The 20,223-nt window shown below is 39.3% G+C and overlaps 2 protein-coding genes across 6 annotated transcripts; one reads left to right on the forward strand and one right to left on the reverse strand.

Annotated features, from left to right (window-relative positions):
• Positions 1–203: 203 nt before the first annotated feature.
• LOC137725244 (uncharacterized) lies at positions 204–4,320 on the reverse strand. The gene is made up of 10 exons (XM_068463869.1): positions 3,837–4,320; positions 3,619–3,739; positions 3,241–3,329; positions 2,701–3,115; positions 2,505–2,605; positions 2,289–2,355; positions 1,863–2,090; positions 1,083–1,547; positions 871–943; positions 204–771 (listed from the first exon to the last, which is right to left on the reverse strand). Exons 1-10 carry the CDS (start codon positions 4,277–4,279, stop codon positions 524–526), a joined length of 2,250 nt encoding a protein of 749 aa, XP_068319970.1. The 5' UTR covers positions 4,280–4,320; the 3' UTR covers positions 204–523.
• Positions 4,321–7,766: 3,446 nt separating this feature from the next.
• Positions 7,767–18,640, forward strand: LOC137725231 (protein CHROMATIN REMODELING 4-like). Of its 5 annotated transcripts, none has more exons than XM_068463853.1 (12): positions 7,767–8,117; positions 8,693–8,808; positions 8,961–9,304; positions 10,016–10,117; positions 10,250–11,059; positions 11,288–11,395; positions 11,521–14,340; positions 14,566–14,714; positions 14,896–15,010; positions 15,240–15,319; positions 15,619–16,234; positions 16,348–18,640. In XM_068463853.1, the coding sequence occupies exons 3-12, from the start codon at positions 9,083–9,085 to the stop codon at positions 18,361–18,363; spliced, it is 7,038 nt and encodes a 2,345-aa protein (XP_068319954.1). In that variant the 5' UTR covers positions 7,767–8,117; positions 8,693–8,808; positions 8,961–9,082; the 3' UTR covers positions 18,364–18,640. The 5 variants fall into 5 exon arrangements, with proteins under 5 accessions (XP_068319954.1, XP_068319957.1, XP_068319953.1 ...); XM_068463856.1 differs by having other exon boundaries at positions 9,075–9,304; XM_068463852.1 differs by having other exon boundaries at positions 8,696–8,808.
• Positions 18,641–20,223: the final 1,583 nt, after the last annotated feature.

Consider the following 20,223-nt stretch of genomic DNA (forward strand, 5'->3'; position numbering starts at 1 on the left):
TTTGGGTCACTTTTTAAAAGGTACCCAACCTTTTCCCTTCTTTAACAATTCAAACCACTTTTTTTTTTCTTTTTCTTTTCCTACAAATCAAGCCACTTTAGTTCATACCGTTTGAGCCTACTCGTGCAACAAAGTGGGCCCCACACATGCCACGTAAGTAATTATCGAAAGACTGAAACGACCAGAAGTTTATTGTCATGAATTGTTTTTCTTTCTTTTTATTCAACGATGAAAATTTTAATTAAATTTGAATGAAAACGTTTATATCAGAGGACAAAGTATTAAACAACCACTCCGTCTCAAAACAGCCCCATCTATGAAGGTCACCCCCCTCGAAACAAAAAAGTCAATGGATGTGCTGCCCTATTACAATCCCGGAGAGCAAAAATAATTTTTACGGCCCTCAATTGCTGTCGCAAACACTGTACGTCGACCTTCAAGCATACATAAGAACATGTACGCATTCATTCATCGTATGAATGTCGAGTGAAGGGAGAGACAGAACCAAATGAATTTGCATTTGCTATTCGACCCAATTAATATCCAAATGTTTTAGTTCAGAGATCCACTTTTGTGTATCTTGAGATACATAGGGATTAGATGCTACCACTTTCTCTTCCTCCTCCACATCGGTTGACACCACATAATCTAGTTTTACATCCTTCCCCAGGTTCGGCTGTCGATTAGGGTGCCTCACCTTCAGCGACAGAAGACGGGAAACCTCATGAAGCCCGCCCCACTTCTCCAATGCACGAGCAATGTCGTAGCGCCCTGTCAAATGTCATAGCAGAAACACAAGGGCTATGCCATGGTAAAACATCTAACCAAATATGAATATTTCATGCTTCTGTGTTCTGTCCCGTTGCTTACCTGCGCGTTCAAATGACTTTCTACTTGGCATGAATGAAGGGTCCATTCCCCAACTCCTCTGAAACCGGTTAATCTGTATGCAAGGCGGAAATTTATTAATATCGAGTTTATAGCACAGGTTTTCCATCGATAACAAGAAATTTAGCACAATATGATTGATTACCGTGCCTATCACTTGAGGTTTGCTAGAAGTTGCAAGATAAAAATCTTACCTCTTCCTGCATATTGTCAAGGCTGTCCCAGTAGCCCTTTGGTTTTCGGTTTTTGTAAGCAAGAGAGAGATTCATCAATGATGCGATCCTTCTAAATCCGCCCATGCGTCTAATTGCTTTCTCAATATCTACCCTTCCATGTACACGAAGTTGCTTTCTCATGGGCATAAATCCTTCCTGCCCATGCTCTGAGATAAATTTCAGAAGCTCACTTTTCAAAACTTCAATATCCCTTTGCAAGCCTGGTACTCTCGGCCTTTTCCTAGATGAATTTTGAGCATCAGTATCGGAAATCTGGTCAACTGTTGCATTACTTTTTTCATCATCATGGCCAGTGCTACATGAAGCGGTTTCTTCCTCCGTATATATGTTTTCATCAGATGCTTTTGACGAGTGTGCCGCCTCCCCTTTTTCTACGTAATCCCGTATGGTACATAAATTTGAAGGGAGATCTTCATATATAACCTACAATGCCACAGATATATGTCAATAGACTGTCCTTTTCAAAGCTCAACATGTAATTACAGATTAGAAATGGAATGCAGACTTGATTTCACAAGAGACAGTTAATCATTCCACCAATAACACCAACTACTTCTTCATATGAAACGCTCGTGAAATTAGTTTTCTTTCTAGCCTCATGGCAAGCTATGAGGTATCTACGCCGACAATGTTCTCAAAAGACTAATATTTGAAAGAAGTAGGCAACCAGAAGATAAACATTTAGCATACAGTCGATGGCAGTATAGGCATGATAACGTTGAGAAGTACTATTCCAACCTCTTCCATAATAGCTTCGGAAAGAAAAGTGTCTTTGCGCATTTTTGATTCCACAGAGTACTTTAACAGCGTGTGATGACTTCCTAGCTGCTCTAGAACCCATTTACCTCGAAATGAGTCAAAGTCCCCTTCAACCTGTTCAAAACTTATCTCCTCTTCAAGCTGCTCACACAGGTCTAGGACAACCCGTGCGTGAAGTACCATATAAAGTAATCCCTTGCATCCTTCCTGCATATTACCGGAAGGGTAAGTTGACTTTTGTATCACTTATCAGATAATCTCTGCCTTCGCATCACTTACAGTACTTAAAAGACGTTTTTAGCACCAAATTTTTAAGGATCAGAAAGTGCTTAACATAATCTGATCCCAAAATTAAATACCGACTATTTAGAAAACTTATGATCTTTATGAAAAGACTGCTAGTACCTGCAGAATGCGGACTTTGTTGTTTTCTCTTGATAATATCCTACTGATTGCCAAGTTTGGGACTATCCTGGAATTTGTAATTTCACAAGGAAAAAGAATCAGGTAGATGAAAGAATTTTAAGTAAATAAAATAGCGTGCCTTTCTTAGAAACTTGCCTGAGCACGAACTGCTAAAAGAACCATGTACTCAAATGAAAAGTGAACAAGCATACTTACTCAGGAAGACTTTCATAAGCAGTCAAAACATTCCATACTTCACGAACAGGAGCTTTTACTGTTACGCTAGCAACAACACAGCGATGAACGCCTCCATTTTCCTTCAGCCAAAATCATTTTATCATCAGTTGCTAAACGGAATAGTCTCTCTCAAGGACAGAAAGGCTTAGGTGAGAGTGTAGGGTTAATTGGTTACCAATAGACCATCGAATCTCCGAAGATGAACCTCATCCACCAAGAAAGGCTTATCAAGTCTGCACACTTTCCCAAAAACACCCCAGTTACTGTTCAACTCGGTTGAAGATGGGATCAATGGACCAGGATTAGAGCCAGGAATATTCTCTTTGAACTCATTAAGTGGATAATCCTTTTCACGCAAAGAACCGTCGATGTTTTTAGGGAGTGAACTAGTAGCAGCCATGGATGCGGTAGGCAAGGAACTTTCTGTCATTGTTATCTTCTGATCCCCTACAAAATTCTTTTCTGATCTGCAAGCCAAGGCCCGAAGATTCACCGGAAGATCTGATCTGATAATTCTCTCCAAGAAAATGGCAGGAAAGTTGAATCTTGGTATTACATTAAGTTCATATGATAAAATTGTTGATGATGACCTGCAATCATCAATGAGAAAATTAGAAAATAAAACGCAACTTCAATAGCTGATACAGCGAAGCAGGCAAAACGCAAGCACATTGTACAACCAGTTAAGATTACAAACCAAGTACTCTATCCTTACCTTGTCCCACATCTAACGGCCCATTTGCCTTCGAACTTTTTGAAGTCTCCATCGACCATGGAAAAGTGGAGCTCACGATTATTATGACTCTGAAAAATGAACAAAAGTTTCAAATTACAAAGTGCAACGAAACGAAAGATGCAAACATAAGAACTTTAAAGCAACTCACTTTGCTTATTAAACAACACCATCAAACCCACATGACCATAAATTGAACCAAATGGTAATCATTTTATCTTGGACAAGGCGATATTCTAAACTATTCTACCAGGAGGGGTTCAAACTCGGGTGCAAGGGAGCCAGTTGGACTAAACTGCATCTCGAAACAAACAACAGCATTAAGAATCCAAAAATTGGGTTCAATTTAGACAAACTCACTAAGTTAGAAAATTCTTGAAGGTCCAAAACAACCCGAGCTTCGATATGCCAATACAGCGCCCTCTGCAAGCCTCTCTGCTCCAACCAAATACGCCCCGGATGCGGACATGGAATTCTCCAACTGATATCAAACATTAAGCAAAAGGTCACTCATAAACTTAATAAAAATCAAATCTTTAAAACAAATTTTATATTCGAAAAACTGAAGGCGTTAGTACCTGGAAACAAGATTGGGGATGAAGTCAGCGAGACGCTCGTAATCAGTAAGAGCATTCCAGACCGAATCGATATCGGCATTGACCAAAATATCGGCCTTGATTCGGCGCTCCCTCCACGAAATCAACTCCACTTCGCACTGCACCTTCCTCTCTCCTCCTCCTCCTTCCTCCCCCGCCTCTTCCGCGTTTCTGGGTTTCTTGTATACTGTGCTGCTGCCATTCCTGGTGCCGCCGTTCTTGAATTGGTGGTACTGATTCCATCTGGGTCCGTCTGCTAGGGACGAAAATACCACGCACAAATTGTTGTTCGTGTTGGTGGTGGTTGTGGTGGTGTGGGGAGTGTGGCATATTCTGTAAATTGGGGCGTGTTTGATGGGTCTTTTGGGAGGGTGGAGTGGGGAGAGAGCTCCATGGTTAGGGTTTGAAGCTTTGCAGGCGATCATGGAGGTTGTGAGAGGGAGTGAGAAAGCAGAGAGTGAGATGGATAGCGAGAGAGTGGAAGTGTATTTTTGGATTTTCGACCGTTAATTGGTAACCACCAGTTTTTGGGTGGTGTCGTTTTCTGTGGACTTGAAATTGTGTGGTGGGAAATACGACTTGGCACTTTTGGCGGGTTGGGCTTGTAGCGCCAAACAAAAACCCAAACCTTTGACCCATTTGGTTTATTTATTTTATTTTAAAAATAATGAAAAATAAATAAACTTTTTTTTGGGCGAAAAACAGTCTTAGTTTGTTTATAAAATTAGCTAAGATGTCATCAACAAAATTAGCATCCTGAAATACTCTTCAACAGAATTTTCTTTATTGGGTCGTCCATTTAGTATGAAAGTTCAATTTTTAAGGCCAAAGCTTCAACAATGAGCACCTTGACAAGCACAAGAGGTTTAGACGTTTTTAGTAGGTAGTTTGTGTTAGGGCGATGTGTTGCTACACTTTAAGCCTTTAACAGTCGCTTTGTTGTTACGCTTTAACGGTTACTTTTGTCGTTGTTGAAATAGAAAGAAAGACGAATTCTTGACAAATGACAGTAACGACAAGTCTCGTTAACTTTACGTTTTGGATTATTCGAGCTCTTTTCAGTGTACTTCCGCACTCTAAAACAGATATGAATGCCGCACATCATAAATGTGATCCATGGCACCTTATAAATATGATTAAGCGTATACGCAAACGCATTTCTACATTGAATATGAAAAATAGTTAAACAACGTAATAAGTGTCTGACAAACAATTAAGTGTGTAATATGACATTTTCTCAACACTTAAGTGTGTGTTTATGATTTTTAAAAATTGGGTGTGAACTATTGTATTTTAGTAGATAGTTTATTTGTTCTAATCCGTTGTTATTATGCTATAACGGTCATTCTTCTCGTTAAACAACGGAGAAAGAAATCAAAATCTTGACAAGTGACAATAACGACAAGTTTTGTTTCACATTAAGTTTTGGATTATTCGCGCTCTTTTATTGTATTCTCATGCTTCATAATATAAATAAGTTGCACTTATTATAAATGCAATCTAGCACAAAATTTATATACCCTTACGCACTCAATTTCAAGAGTAGTTAGACGACATAACAAGCATTTCACAAACACTTAATTTTGAAAACAAAAAAGGAAAATATCTATATTTGGATTTGTATGCATATCAGTAAACAAATACATGCATGGTGTTCCAAAAAAAAAAAATACATGCATAGCATATTTGAATGTCCAATTCCGTTGGACACAATTTTCATCCCTAAACTTGTCTTTTTAAAGGTTGTAAATTTGATTGGAAAAATAAGGAAGAAATACTTTAATGCTTTTATTATTTTATATAAAAATGACAATGGTTTGGTGAAGATGAATTTCTATGAATTAATTGTCTTTGAAATTCTATTTATGTTTGAGGTTTAAAAGAAAGACAGAACTGTTTAAGATAATGACAAGAATTAGATATGATCTGTTGTAGTTTAAGAAAAATAGTGGAGTACAAACTTACTGAGTAGTTTATGTAATATTATATGTTTATGTTACGCTGTCACAACTGCTCTTGTCGTTGTAAAAAGAAAAAAACAATATTTAACTTCACATTTACGACAAGTCTTGTTCACATTAAGTTTAAGATTTTTCGCGCCCTTTCAGTGTATTCCTACACTTCGAAACAAACACAAACAGTGCGCATCATGAATACGATCTAATGCATAACATAAATGTCATTCTACACCGAATCTTAAAAGTAATTAGACTACTAAACTAAGAAACAAGTGTTTTGCAAACACCTAATCGTGAGATGTGATTTGAAAACTAAAAAGGATAGTATCTATAATTGGATTTGTATCCAGATCAGTAAACAACCACCGGCATAGCATATTTGAAAGTCCAATTCCATTGGACAAATCTTCATCCCTAAACTTGTCCTTGTTAGTTTCCAAAATAATAATAATAATAATAATAATAATAATAATGATGATGATCCTTGTTATGTCCTTCAAAGGTTACAACAACTTAAATGTTCAATTGGAAAAACAAGGAAAAATAGTTTAATGATTTTCTATAAAAATTAAATCACAATGGTTTGGTGAAGTTAAATTTTAATACATTAAATCACAATGGTTTGGTGAAGTTGATTTTAATAAATCAAATTGTCTTTGAATTCTACCTATGTTTTAGGTTTAAGAGAAAGACACAAATGTTTAATATAAATGACACGAATTGGGTACATATCAATTGTAACTAGATAGGGATACTAATTTAGTAAGTAGTTTTTGTTACTAAGATGTGATTTTTGTTACGCTATAACGGTCACTCTTGTCGTTATTAAAAGGAAAAAGAAGACAAACTCCAAGTAATTAACAATAACGACAAGTCTCGTTAACTTTAGGTTTTGAATTATTCGCGCTCTTTTAGTATGCTCCCGCGCTACAAAATATATAAGTGACACACATCATAAAATACGACTTACAACATAATTTAGATGCACTTCAACACCGAATCTCCAAAGTAGTTTAAAAGGAAAAAGAAGACAAACTCCCAACAATTGACAATAACGACAAGTCGCGTCAACTGTAAGTTTTGAATTATTCGTGCTTTTTCAGTGTATTCCCGTGCTCCAAAACAGATATAAACGACACACATCATAAATACGACTCACCACATAACGTAAACCCACTTCAACACCGAATCTCCAAAGTAGTTTAAACAACAAAGCAAGTCTCTCACAAACACTTAATTGTGTCGAATAAAAATAAAATCTATAATTGGATTTGTACCCAAATCAAGTAAAGAAGCACCTGCCTAATATAATTTGCAAGTCCAATTCCATTGTACACAGATGTTCATCCCTAAACCTTGTTTCTCTTTTGGTTCAATATCCCTAATTAGTCTTGTTTTTAGCTCCTCAAATAAGCACTACCAAATCCGAGTTACCAAACTTACGCTAAAGATTTCACCGAAAATACAGTAAACAAAAGCTGAGCAGAAAAGAAAAAGTACGAAAGAGAAAGCTGCAGACGAAGGAAGAAAAAGAAAGTTTTGGAAACAAGAAACCAGCCACTCCGTTCAAAAGAAACCAGCTAGCGAATTGATCATGAAAATGGAATAGAGAGAGAGTGAATGACATCCCTATCTCTCTCCTCTGTCTCTGTCTCTGTCTCTGTCTCTCTCTAAAAGCTATTACATAACACAGAAGAGGGTTGAGTTGTGGAGGTGTAATGGAGGGGAAGGAGAAAAGCAGAGAGGGATGATAAGGGAAGGGGAGAGAAAAAGGGAAGAATATGGGCAGTGAGAGAAAGTTCTGAAGAGTCTCTGGATCCGCCACGTGCCGAGTTTTGAATGGTGTTGAGCTTTCAACTAAATCAAATGGCAACAACATCACCAAACCAATACCAAAAAACAAGAACAAGATGGGAAGAGGAGAGAGAAAGTACCCGCATTAGCATTACTTTCTCTCTCTTTCTATCTCCAACTCTCTCTATCTCTCTATCTCTCTCCTGCCATGTCAGAGTGTAACCCCGTCCCCATGACACCGGCGAATCCGTATTTGTATGCTTTCTCTCTCTAGAAAAAAAAAAGTTTGAGAAGGAAAATAAATAAGATTGGAAAAACCAAAAACTCTCTCTTTCCTCTCACCCTATTTATTTTCCTTTGTCTCCCTTTCGCTTTCTCTCTCCTTCTCGTATCTCCCACAGCCTTGCCTTCCATGCCCTAAACCTCCCCCCACCTCCCCAGCTCTTCCTTCCAATCCAGCTGCCTCATACTGCTGCTCTGTTTCTTGGGTTTTTGATCCATTACTTGATTGGTAAGCTTCTTAATTCATCTTGGCAGTCTTTATTTCTCTGTTTTTGTACTCATTTCTTGGTTGGTTGTATCTGGGTTTTTTGAATTCGTGTGAGTAGGAACTTGCCCGTGTGTGTTTTGGTGCTGGTTTTGATGTGGGTTTTGTTTGATTGATGAAAGATTGTGTTTTTTGAGGTTTGATTGTGGTGGAAAATGGTGGGGTGTTCTTGTTTAGTGGAATCTTGGTTTTTGTAGAATCTAGATTGTGTAATAAGTTATTAATAGGTGTTGAAATGGGGTTTGTGTTTAGCTGCAGCTGAATGTGTTTGCATGTTTAAGTTTTTGTTGATTTGATTGTTAATTTTATCGTAGTTTGCGTTTGGCATTTGAAAGTGGTAGCTTGGAAAAGATGGTTGAATTGCTCGATTGTCGGTTGTATAGTGTGTTGTTTTTGCAGTAATGTTGCAGTATATATGCTAGTTTCTTCGACGTGTTTAGATTATCTTGTTATCCCATGCTGCTACAAAGTTGACGTTCGGCAATGTACCTTATAAATGTTAATCCAATATCATACTGAAGTGAATTATGCTTTTGTAGTAGGTGCTAAGGTTGAGTTGTTTGGGAGCTGTCACTGTGGCCCGTGGTAGCCGATAAAAAATTCATTTTTAAGAATTTAAATTTTCTTATCCCTGCTGAATCTAACAATTACTCTGGTAAGTCTCCTGTATCCATTATCCTTGATAGAGCTTCTGTAGTTTTTATATACCATACCTTTTCTCCTTATGTTAACATTTTTTGTTTGCGTTTGCGCTAGTCTTATGCTTTTTTGCTTCAAACACTTTATTAAATTAGAGTTGTGTGCCAGTTTTTTTCTAGAAGCTGCAGTGCCTAAGTATGCATGTAGAAGCTCTGATGTGCTGACTAATCCATTATTCCTGACGTGCTTGCTGTCACTGTTGACTATGTTTGTAAGACCCAGGTCTAAAGATGAAGGAAGACAGTTCGTCACCTAGTAAAATGATAAACAGAAATTGGGTCTTGAAACGAAAACGTAGAAAGCTTCCTCATGGACCTGATCAGTCTAATGGCAAAGAAGACACTTCAGTGGCCTCAGAATCTCCAGGGAAGACTTCTTCTTCAGATAAGCGCAAGCTGAAAAATGAATTAATTTCTGAGCGGTTTCAATCCAAGAAGAAGGGAAATGACGGGGTTAGTTTTTGCATAATTGATTAATTACTGAATCGATTTCTTTAACCTGAAAGCAAATCTTCATTGGAATAACTTTATCATTGGGTGGAATTTGTTTTCCATTTTGTTCATTTTATATTACTCTTCATACAAAAGTTATTCTGCAGCCTACTCAACTTCTTTGTGATTTGAAACGCTACACTTCTTTACACACACAAAGCTTTGAAATGGAATAATAGCTCAACAATTTCAATATCGAGTTTGTTCAATTGAAATCTAGAGATTGGTATATACAGTTAAATTGATTCCTGGGTACATGGTATGTGGACGATCATCATAGGAGGCTTGATCGACTGAAGAGTCAAAGTTAATTTCTGACTGAAACGGTTATTTTAGAATATGCAACTGAGAAGTTCAGTTTAGTTGCTGAACTGTGAGTTCCTGGTCTGCCGAAGGGTTAGATAAACATAAAGAATGGGCTCATATTTTTTGGGTTTTGTATTCCTTTTGAGTTTGTTGGCACAACATGTTGTCCCAGATACAGTAACAGCATTTATACTGCAGTTATTGCGTCTGCATGGAACATAATATTGTGCACATTAGCAGTCCGATGTTTGCATTCGGGCAATGAGTAGCTACTTATGTTTTATGCCTATTTTGTAGTATTAGTTTCTCTTAAGTTCTCTCTGACTTCATGCAAATTTTTGTCTAATCTAATTCTCTCTCATCCAGTATTTCTATGAGTGCGTGGTCTGTGACCTTGGCGGTAACTTGTTATGTTGTGATAGCTGTCCCCGAACCTATCATCTCCAGTGTCTTAATCCACCTCTTAAGGTAGATATATATTGAGATTGTACTACGATAGCTTGTTTTGCGTGATCAATTTTCTTTTTAGCTGTACTAATGTGCAATTATTGTTTTTCCCTTTATTGTAAAATCTTTAATTGTTGAATTCATCACGTGAAGCGCATTCCGAATGGGAAGTGGCAATGTCCAACTTGCTGTCAGAAAAGAGATCAGAAAAGTAATCTGCTTGAACCCAGAAACTTTTTGACAGAGACCATCTCAAAACGAGCAAGAACAAAACTTGTCACTACTAAGTCCAAAACTGGAATGAAGTCATCTGACAGGGAGGAAGTATCACAGATTTTTGGAAACTCTATTGTTGCAAAGAAAAGATCTTCAAGCAAAGGAAAAGCTGTTTTAACCCATCGAGTCAAATCCTTAGAGAAGAACTCCCAGATAGATATATGTAGCACCAAGCCGACTCATTCAACAGTTGGTGGTTCTGCAGACGGTATTTCATCATGTGTGAATGTTGATGATGAAAAACGATCCAGCATTGTCCCAGAAGAGGATTCCACAGACAGAAAGTCGAGCTCTCCTGCTAAAGAAGTTGCATCTCATTCTAAAGTTACATTGTCAGAGATGAATGATGGAGCTCCTGAGGCATCTGCCTCTCCTGATGTGAAGCCGGATCCATCTTGTACTGATGGATCTCCACATAAGACCGTTGTTCTTGCGATCAGTGCTACCACTGACAAGGCTAAAAAAAGAAAACACAAAGGAAATAATCCTAAGAGTAAAAAGAAGCCCAGGACTGATGAGGGAAAGTCTGTTGGTATTTCCAAACAATCTGGATCTAAAGCAAATACTACAAAACTGAGGATTGATAAAGCACCTCGTAAGCATAAATCTATCAACCATGGGGTTTCTGCTATTTTGTCAAGAGAAGAAATTGGAACCAAGAAGTCAGATGTCCAAAGCAAAGACGAGGTATCATTAAATTTTCTGATTTTTATATTGGACACATGTTTATATGTAGGAATTGTCAGTAGGCGTTTGATTACTTCTTAATAGTTTTCTGAATCATGCTGGTTTTTTATACTGTTATTTCTATCAAGTAATTTCATGTTCTTGATGTCGATAAACTGTTGCTATTGGGATAAGTCCTTTGTTTTGTTATGTTTAGTTATACGTAGTAATATCATTAATTTGTTTTAGGAGCTTCCTGAGGGAGCAAAAGACTCATCACATAATGCAGATAAAGCTGGAAGTCATGTAGTTGAAACAACAATTTGTAGAGATAGTTTTAATGTTCAACCTCTGCAGGTAAATGAGTTTTCTAGAATGTCAGAATGTTTTTATCATTGGATATATGGAAAATATGCTCTCTTGTTTTGGTTACTTGACGTCGCCATACAGATTAATTTGTTTCCTGTATGCCCATGTCACAGGTTGATCGGGTTTTGGGATGTCGAGTTCAGGGTGATAATGCTCAATCTTCTCGTCATTTATGTGTGACAGCTGCCCCTGACCTGTGTCCTGCTGATTTGCAAGTTTCTGAGACTCAAAACAGACTATCAGATGGAAATTCTGCTTTTGATAATGACATGGATGTCGGAGCTGCGGACAATGTTGTCAATGGTGCTGATGGGGATGAAAGCATGAAGGTTGAAAATCTCACTGAGGTTTGTGAAAATGTTGTCAGTGGTGCTGATGGGGATGAAAGCACAAAGGATGATGTTAGAGTGGACAAATTACATGTGTACAGAAGATCTGTGAACAAAGAAGGTAAAAAAGCTAATTCCATGGATTTGTCGAGGACGGGTGCTAAGGATTCGAGTCCTGCTAACATAATTTGTAAAGATCAAGATGAATCTGCTGTAACTGCAGATTATTCAGGAAAAAACCCTGAAAAAACAGCGACTATGGAGAATATCGAAGTTAGTTTGAAAAGTCATGATAATGATGAGGTTCCTGAAATTGAAATGCATGCATATCCTGACACCCAAGATAAAAAAGATGTAGATACAGAAACTGGAATCAGTAGCAGCCCTCAAACCAAAATTGAGGAGCCTTCACTAGCTGAGCCTGCAGGTGGTAGTGATGGGACGGTATTGTATGAATTTTTAGTTAAGTGGGTGGGTAGTTCCCATATTCATAATAGTTGGATTTCTGAATCTGAGCTAAAATCCTTGGCCAAGAGAAAATTAGAAAATTACAAGGCTAAGTATGGAACTGCTGTTATAAATATATGTGAGGAACGGTGGAAGCAACCACAGCGGGTGATTGGTCTCCGAGGTGTTGAAAATGGTTCAGGTGAAGCTTTCATAAAGTGGAATGGTCTCCCTTACGATGAATGTACTTGGGAAAGACTGGATGAGCCTGTCATTAAAAATTCCCAGAATCTGATTGATGAGTTTTATCAGTTTGAACGCCAAACACTGGAAAACAATGCTTCTAAGGATGATTCATCAAAGGGGAAGGTTAGTTGTCAGCAAAGTGAAATAGTTACTCTGACAGAGCAGCCTAAGGAACTGAAGGGTATATTGTTTCCTCATCAGCTTGAAGCTCTGAATTGGTTGCGGAAATGCTGGCATAAATCCAAGAATGTAATACTAGCCGATGAGATGGGGCTTGGTAAAACTGTGTCCGCTTGTGCTTTTATTTCATCATTATACGTCGAGTTCAAAGCCACTCTCCCTTGTTTAGTCTTGGTTCCACTTTCCACAATGCGTAATTGGCTTGCTGAGTTTGCATTATGGGCACCTGAATTGAATGTTGTGGAATATCATGGGTGTGCTAAAGCACGAACCATAATACGCCAGCATGAATGGCATGCTAGTGATCCAAATTCATTGATTAAGAAAACATCTGCGTATAAATTTAATGTTCTTTTAACTACATATGAAATGGTTCTTGCTGATTCCTCACATCTCCGCGGGGTTCCTTGGGAAGTTCTCATAGTTGATGAGGGTCATCGTTTGAAAAATTCAGGAAGTAAGCTTTTCAGCTTGCTTAACTCCTTGTCTTTCCAACATCGCGTACTGTTGACTGGTACCCCTCTTCAGAACAACATCGGTGAAATGTATAACTTGCTTAACTTCTTGCAGCCGGCATCATTCCCTTCCCTATCCGCATTTGAGGAAAGGTTTAATGATCTTACAACTGCAGAAAAAGTGGATGAATTGAAAAAACTTGTTGCTCCACATATGCTTCGGAGGCTTAAAAAGGACGCTATGCAAAATATCCCCCCCAAGACTGAACGGATGGTTCCCGTTGAGCTGTCCTCTATCCAAGCTGAATATTACCGTGCAATGCTGACAAAGAATTATCAGATATTGCGGAATATTGGGAAAGGGGTGGCACAGCAGTCGATGCTGAACATCGTAATGCAGTTAAGGAAAGTCTGCAATCATCCGTATCTCATACCAGGCACTGAACCCGACTCTGGGTCTGCTGAGTTCCTTCATGAAATGCGAATTAAAGCTTCAGCCAAGTTGACTCTGTTGCATTCTATGCTTAAGATTTTGCACAAAGAGGGTCACAGAGTCCTCATCTTTTCACAGATGACCAAGCTGCTAGATATCCTTGAGGATTATTTGGCCATAGAATTTGGACCTAAAACATATGAGAGAGTAGACGGCTCTGTTTCAGTGACTGAGCGTCAATCTGCAATTGCGCGTTTTAACCAAGATCAAAGCCGATTTGTCTTTTTGTTATCAACACGCTCTTGCGGCCTTGGTATCAATTTGGCAACAGCAGACACTGTCATTATCTATGATTCTGATTTCAACCCGCACGCTGATATTCAAGCTATGAATCGAGCACATCGAATTGGACAGTCAAAACGACTTTTGGTGTATAGGCTTGTTGTTCGTGCTAGTGTTGAAGAGCGCATCTTGCAGCTTGCAAAGAAGAAACTTATGCTTGATCAGCTTTTTGTGAACAAGTCGGGATCCCAAAAAGAAGTGGAGGATATTATAAAATGGGGAACTGAGGAGCTTTTTAATGATTCTCCAAGCACTGATGGAAAAGATACCGATGAAAATAACAGTAACAAAGATGAGGCAGTGGCAGATGTTGAGCATAAGCATAGGAAGCGGACTGGTGGCTTAGGGGATGTGTATACAGATAAATGTACCGATAGCAGCAACAAGATTGTATGGGATGAAAGTGCAATTTCAAAGTTACTTGACCGTTCAGACCTGCAGTCTGGTTCAAGTGATATTGCTGAAGGAGAAATGGAAAATGATATGCTTGGCTCAGTAAAGGTAAACTACATGTTGAATTTATCTAATGCATTTATTAAGCTTTTTTTCGATTAGAAGTTCATTGTTTTCATTTTTGTTGCATGCATATTGGTCTTGTTATCCTACTTTATGCTGTTTTTTTCTTTCTTGAAAATTACCATAAAGACTGATGGTCAGCAGATTTGGAAATTTGATTCTCGTCTGCGTTGTTTATCTCATAAAGTTTCTAACTTATATTTTAACCAGGCCACTGAATGGAATGAGGAGCCTGCTGAAGAGCAGGGAGTTGAATCATCTCCAGGTGCAAGTGATGATACTGGGGTACCAAATACTGAAAGGACAGAGGATAGCGTGGTTACGGAAGAAAATGAATGGGACAGACTTTTGCGTCTTAGGTAACAAATTCTTCTGTAACCCATGGTCACTGTTCCATGTGTTATCACAGCGTAATCTGCTAATTGATATTCTGCATCCAAACTTTAATGTTTCTGATGAGGTTTCCTGTGTACCAAGTGCTTTCCATCTCCCATTTTCTTGATTTATTAAGGACTTACTTGCATTTTGTTGGATTTATAGATGGGAGAAATATCAAAGTGAGGAAGAAGCAGCTCTTGGTCGTGGGAAGCGCCTGCGGAAAGCTGTTTCTTACAGGGAAGCATATGCTGCACACCCAACTGAAACATTGAGTGAGGTACTCAGAGTTAGATATATGCTTGATTGAAGCATGTTGCTTCTTCTACTCTACCTTTCTTTTGTATCTGCACTTTCACATTGCTGCTGAAAATGTCGCTAAGAAAAAACTTTCGTTTTGTTTTTTCAACAGTAGATGCACTTGGACCATCTGGGAAAATTATTTACTGCATAGTTACTTTGGGTTAAGTTTCTTATTTGCAATGGTCTAATTGGTTGCATGTAAGCAGGGTGCTGACGAGGAGCATGAGCCCGAACCAGAGCCAGAGAGGGAGTACACACCTGCTGGACGAGCTTTAAAGGACAAGTTGTAAGTTCAGATCTCCTTCTAGTAGTTCCAAGTAGTTCTACCATAATTGCTTTAGTTCAGCAGCTTTGCAGTGTACCTAGTTGTGTTCTGTAAAAGGGATATACATGTGTAACTTTCACATTTTCGAAAGATGCACTATTCATTTGAGTCAAGCATCCTTTGCTACGTGGGTCAGGCTTTGATAGTTTAAATGATTTTAGAACTGGAGCCTTAATATATGGATTATCAAATCTGAAAATCTCTATGAACTATTTGGTGGATTGCGGATCTCGTTAATTACTTTTATTTTTACTCAACAGTGCTAAGCTCCGAGCTAGACAAAAAGAGCGGCTTGCTCAGAGGAATGCAGTTGAAGAACCTCAACCTAGTGAGGGACCGCCTGAGTCACTTCCTCAGGGTCCCACCAACACTTCCAAAGATGGGGATCAAGCAACTGAATTAGTTCAGTTTTTCAGAGAGAGACCTTCAGTAATTGACTTGGAGGACGATAAGTTAGATGCTCCAAGGGCCAAGACTGATTCTCCCTCACGATTGGGCCGGCTATTGAAGCATAAAAACAGTCACCTTGATCTTTCTGGTAATTCTCTTGACTACATGTCACCTGACATGTTCCTTCCCAGTCACCAGGTTCCGGGAACAAGCTTACTGCCCTCAAATAATTTATTACCTGTTCTGGGACTCTGTGCTCCCAATGCTAGTCAAATAGGATCATCAAATAAGAAATTCTCAAGGTCAAACGGCAGACAAAAAGGAGGTCGGCCAGAGTTTCCATTTAGTTTGGCTCCTCGGTCTGGGACTTTGAATGAGACAGAAGTAAATGGTGATGACACGAAACTATCAGATGCACCAGCTGAAGTATTACATCTCAAGAATAAGTTGAATAGCATCCCAAATGGTGGTTTCCCATTTAGGCCGGTACATACTCTCTCTCTCTCTCTCTCTCTCTCTCTCTCTCTCTCTGTCTCTGTCTCTGTGCGTGTGTGAGAAAATTTGTTGATGCATGACCACAATGCTTGGTCTGTTTGCAGTATCCTCCGACTTTTGAAGGAAATAGTCATAATCGTCCAGAAAGTTCCAGTGCTTCCTTTTCTGATTTCCAAGAAAAGATGGCATTGCCTAACTTACCATTCGATGCGAAATTGCTACCAAGATTCCCACTTGGAGCAAAGAGCATGCTGAGTCCACATCTGGACTTCTTACCTAACCTATCATTAGGTAGCAGACTTGAATCTGCTGGTGGATCCTTGCAAGAACTTCCAACAATGTCATTGTTTCCAAATTTACAGTTGCCACCAGATGCACCCAGATATAATCAGCAAGACAGAGATGTGCCTCCCTCATTGGGTTTGGGGCACATGCCAACTAATTTTCCGTCTTTACCTGATAACCACCGGAAGGTGCTTGAAAACATAATGATGAGGACCGGTCCTGGATCGAGCAACTTATTTAAAAAGAAATTTAAAGCAGATATCTGGACGGAAGATGAACTTGATTATCTATGGATTGGTGTTCGTAGGCATGGAAGGGGCAATTGGGATGCAATGCTGAGAGACCCAAGGTTGAAGTTCTCAAAGTTTAAAACTTCAGAAGATTTGTCAGCTAGGTGGGAGGAGGAACAACTCAAGATTTTAGACGGGTCAGCTTTTGCAGTGTCTAAGTCAACCAAAAGGGCTGCCAAATCCTCACAGTTTCCAAGCATATCTGATGGAATGATGGCACGGGCACTGCGTGGTAGTAGACTTGTTACACCACCAAAGTTTCAATCCCATTTGACAGATATAAAGCTGGGTTTTACTGATCTTTCATCTGGCTTTCCACATTTTGAATCATCAGATAGACTCGGTTTGCAAAATGAGCAATATCCCCCTATTCCATCTTGGTTTCATGATAAATTCAGGACTAATTTTTCCGGAGATTCCGCTGCTGTAGCTTCTGACAGAGCAGGGACTTCTTCCAGTGTTCCTGCTGAGCAGCCATTTGTTGTCACTTCTTTTGGTACCAGTTGCTTGGGTTCGTTTGGAGGCTTGAATTCCTCAAGCAGCTATGATGTGCAGAAGAATGAAGATGAACAGGGTGGCCATAGGTACGGGAAGTTGCCTTGTCTGCTTGATAGATCACTGGATGCCCTACGTGATATGAATAATAATTTGGCAAGAGGTGAACCCTCCAGTTCGGGATTGCTGCCTAATCTCAAGAGAGGAATCTTAAAGGGAGATGATGTTGCTGGAAGTAGTTCTTCAAAGGACACGCTACCCCATTGGCTACGGGAAGCTGTAAGTGCTCCTGCTAAACCCCCAGTACCTGACCTGCCACCCACAGTGTCGGCAATAGCTCAATCCGTCCGGTTGTTATATGGGGAGGATAAGCGAACTATTCCTCCATTTGTGATTCCCGGCCCACCTCCTTCGCTACCAAAGGATCCAAGACGGAGTCTAAAGAAGAAAAGAAAGCTGAAATCACATCTATTCAGGCGGGTTCAACTAGATGCTGGAAGCAGCCAGGACTTTCAGAGCAGGCACTTTGGTGACAATGCTTCAAGCTCCACTCCTATGGCCCCATCATTTCCATTTCTTTCACAAGCAATGGCTGCAACTTCAGGCTTTTCACGGATTGAATCCGACCTCAGTGAGCCTCTGCGTTTAAATGTGGTAAACCCATCATCTGCAGCGCCACATCTGAATCAGCACAAGAAAACAACCATGGGATTGTCGCCTTCCCCTGAAGTGCTTCAATTGGTAGCATCCTGTGTTGCTCCAGGTTCACACCTGTCAGCAGCTTCCGGCATGACAAGCTCAAGCGTCCGTGACACAAAACCCTCATTGCCGAACTCTGTTGACCAAGTGGAACTCTTGGGCTCTCAAACTGCGACTGCAGTGGTAAGAACGGAGGCTAAGCAGGGCTCGCCTGTTAGAACGTGTGATACTCAAAGTGCGGATTCTAGCAAGACAGAGTCAGATCCCTCCAGGACAGAACAACCCGATGTAGAGGAAATTTCTTCTGAGGGCACTGTCTCGGATCATCCCATGAGTGATAGAGAATCTTAGCTGTAATATGCGGAGCGAAGATTAGAACATAAATATTCTTTCGTGCTATTCAAGGCTCCGTCGTGCTTAAAATTTTGTAGGTCTCTTGTAGTGCACGATAAACTAGCCGGATATAGGGTTGTTTTAGGATAATTGTGTAAAGCTCATGTAAGAGAATGAAAGTATAGTGTTGTTGCCTTCTTTTGCAATGTATGTATCGATGGAGCTTTCTTCCTCCTTGTGGTCTCATCAATGAGGTCTGATTACTGAAAACAATGGCTGGTTTTGGACTTTGAAATCTCTGGTGACCGTTCCATTTGGCGGTCTTGTGAACTGTTGATTTGTTTATAGTTGAATGAGAGGAGTTGCTGCTTTGTGCAACCAAATCTCCACTGCTTTTGTGTATATTTTGTTTTGTTTGGTTAAGTGATAAAGGTTCATCAGAAGAAGTTCGATATGACTATACTATTTTTATTGTCTTATACGTTTTTTTTATTTCTGGTCATTCAATGGAATAAAGTAAACGAAAACAATGAATAAGATTACACAAGCGCGTGTGTGAAGAAAAAAAGAAGTTCGATATAACTATACTATTTTTATTGTCTTATACACTTTTTTATTTCTGGTCATTCAATGGAATAAACTAAACGAAAATAATGAATAAGATTACACAAGCGCGTGTGTGAAGAAAAAAACGATGCGTGGTTATTATTTTTCTTCTTTTACCATGACCGATTGTGGAAAGAAAAGTGATTTCCGTAACTTCCTTTTTGAACAATTTGCACTCATCCATCTAATTTTTTATGTGTTAGTTCTTTTCTGATTTCCAAAACTTCTATGGTGGTAGGGCTCCCCCCATCTACTAACTGGTGAGAAAGCAAAAGTAGTCACAAATTTTGTCATTTGTTTTGCTTGGGGGTCAAAATTTTCATGTGAACCTAGCAATGGGACGATGATACAAATTTAATTTGGAATTTTGCTATCTTTTGTCCTTGCAAATCTTATTTTCTGAACTGACTTGACATCAGCAAAACATCACAAAAACAAATTAAAAAAAAAAAATCACAAATCAAAGAAAATGAAGAACGAATATAAAAAGAAGAAAAAATAAGAAGGTGAAAATTGATCATCAAACTATTATCTACTAGTCAGCACAATAATTAACTACTGGTACAAAAATGTATAAGCTTAGCTAGCTACCCCATCATCATCAACTACCCCTCTCTCTCTCTCTCTCTCTAGAAATCTCAGATGCCAGCCTCTACCAATATACAAAATACCCATTACATCCAAGTCAAAGATTACAAGCTCAAGCTCAAAATATATATATATATATATATATATATATAATTCTAGTGAGGAGTGGTGGTGATTAGCCTTGGAGTAGAAGCTGAGTTTCCTGAGGGGTTGGCCACAAACCTGGAGGAAAATGCACAGAACTTGAAGTAATCTTGGTCATCCAACAAGTTCCCACATCCACTGGCATCAAAGTTGAGAGAATAGCTCAGTGGATCATAGTGGCACTGCAGTGAACGTTGCCTACTAGCTGCAGCCCTTACCCTTCTCCTATGTTTCCTTAGCTTCCTCACCAGTTTGCTTAGACAAGTGCAGTGGGATGATGAGACATTGATACACCAACTGGCGGCTGCAGCGGCGGCGGTGGCTGTGGTGGTGCCACCTTCTCGGCCACGGGTCTTGGTGGGGCAAGTGGTTTTGGGCCAAGAAATAAGCCACATCGTGAAAATATGGAACTTCTCTAGTTTTTTTGAGAAATTTGGAGTTAGTGAGTTGAAAATGATTACAGCGAATGATGTGGTGATGGAAGTGAGTTTGGATGCGTGCATATATGGAGGGGTGAGAGGGAGGTGTTATCTCACTTTT

This window comes from Pyrus communis, chromosome 2 (assembly GCF_963583255.1).
Source record: "Pyrus communis chromosome 2, drPyrComm1.1, whole genome shotgun sequence".
NCBI lineage: Eukaryota > Viridiplantae > Streptophyta > Magnoliopsida > Rosales > Rosaceae > Pyrus > Pyrus communis.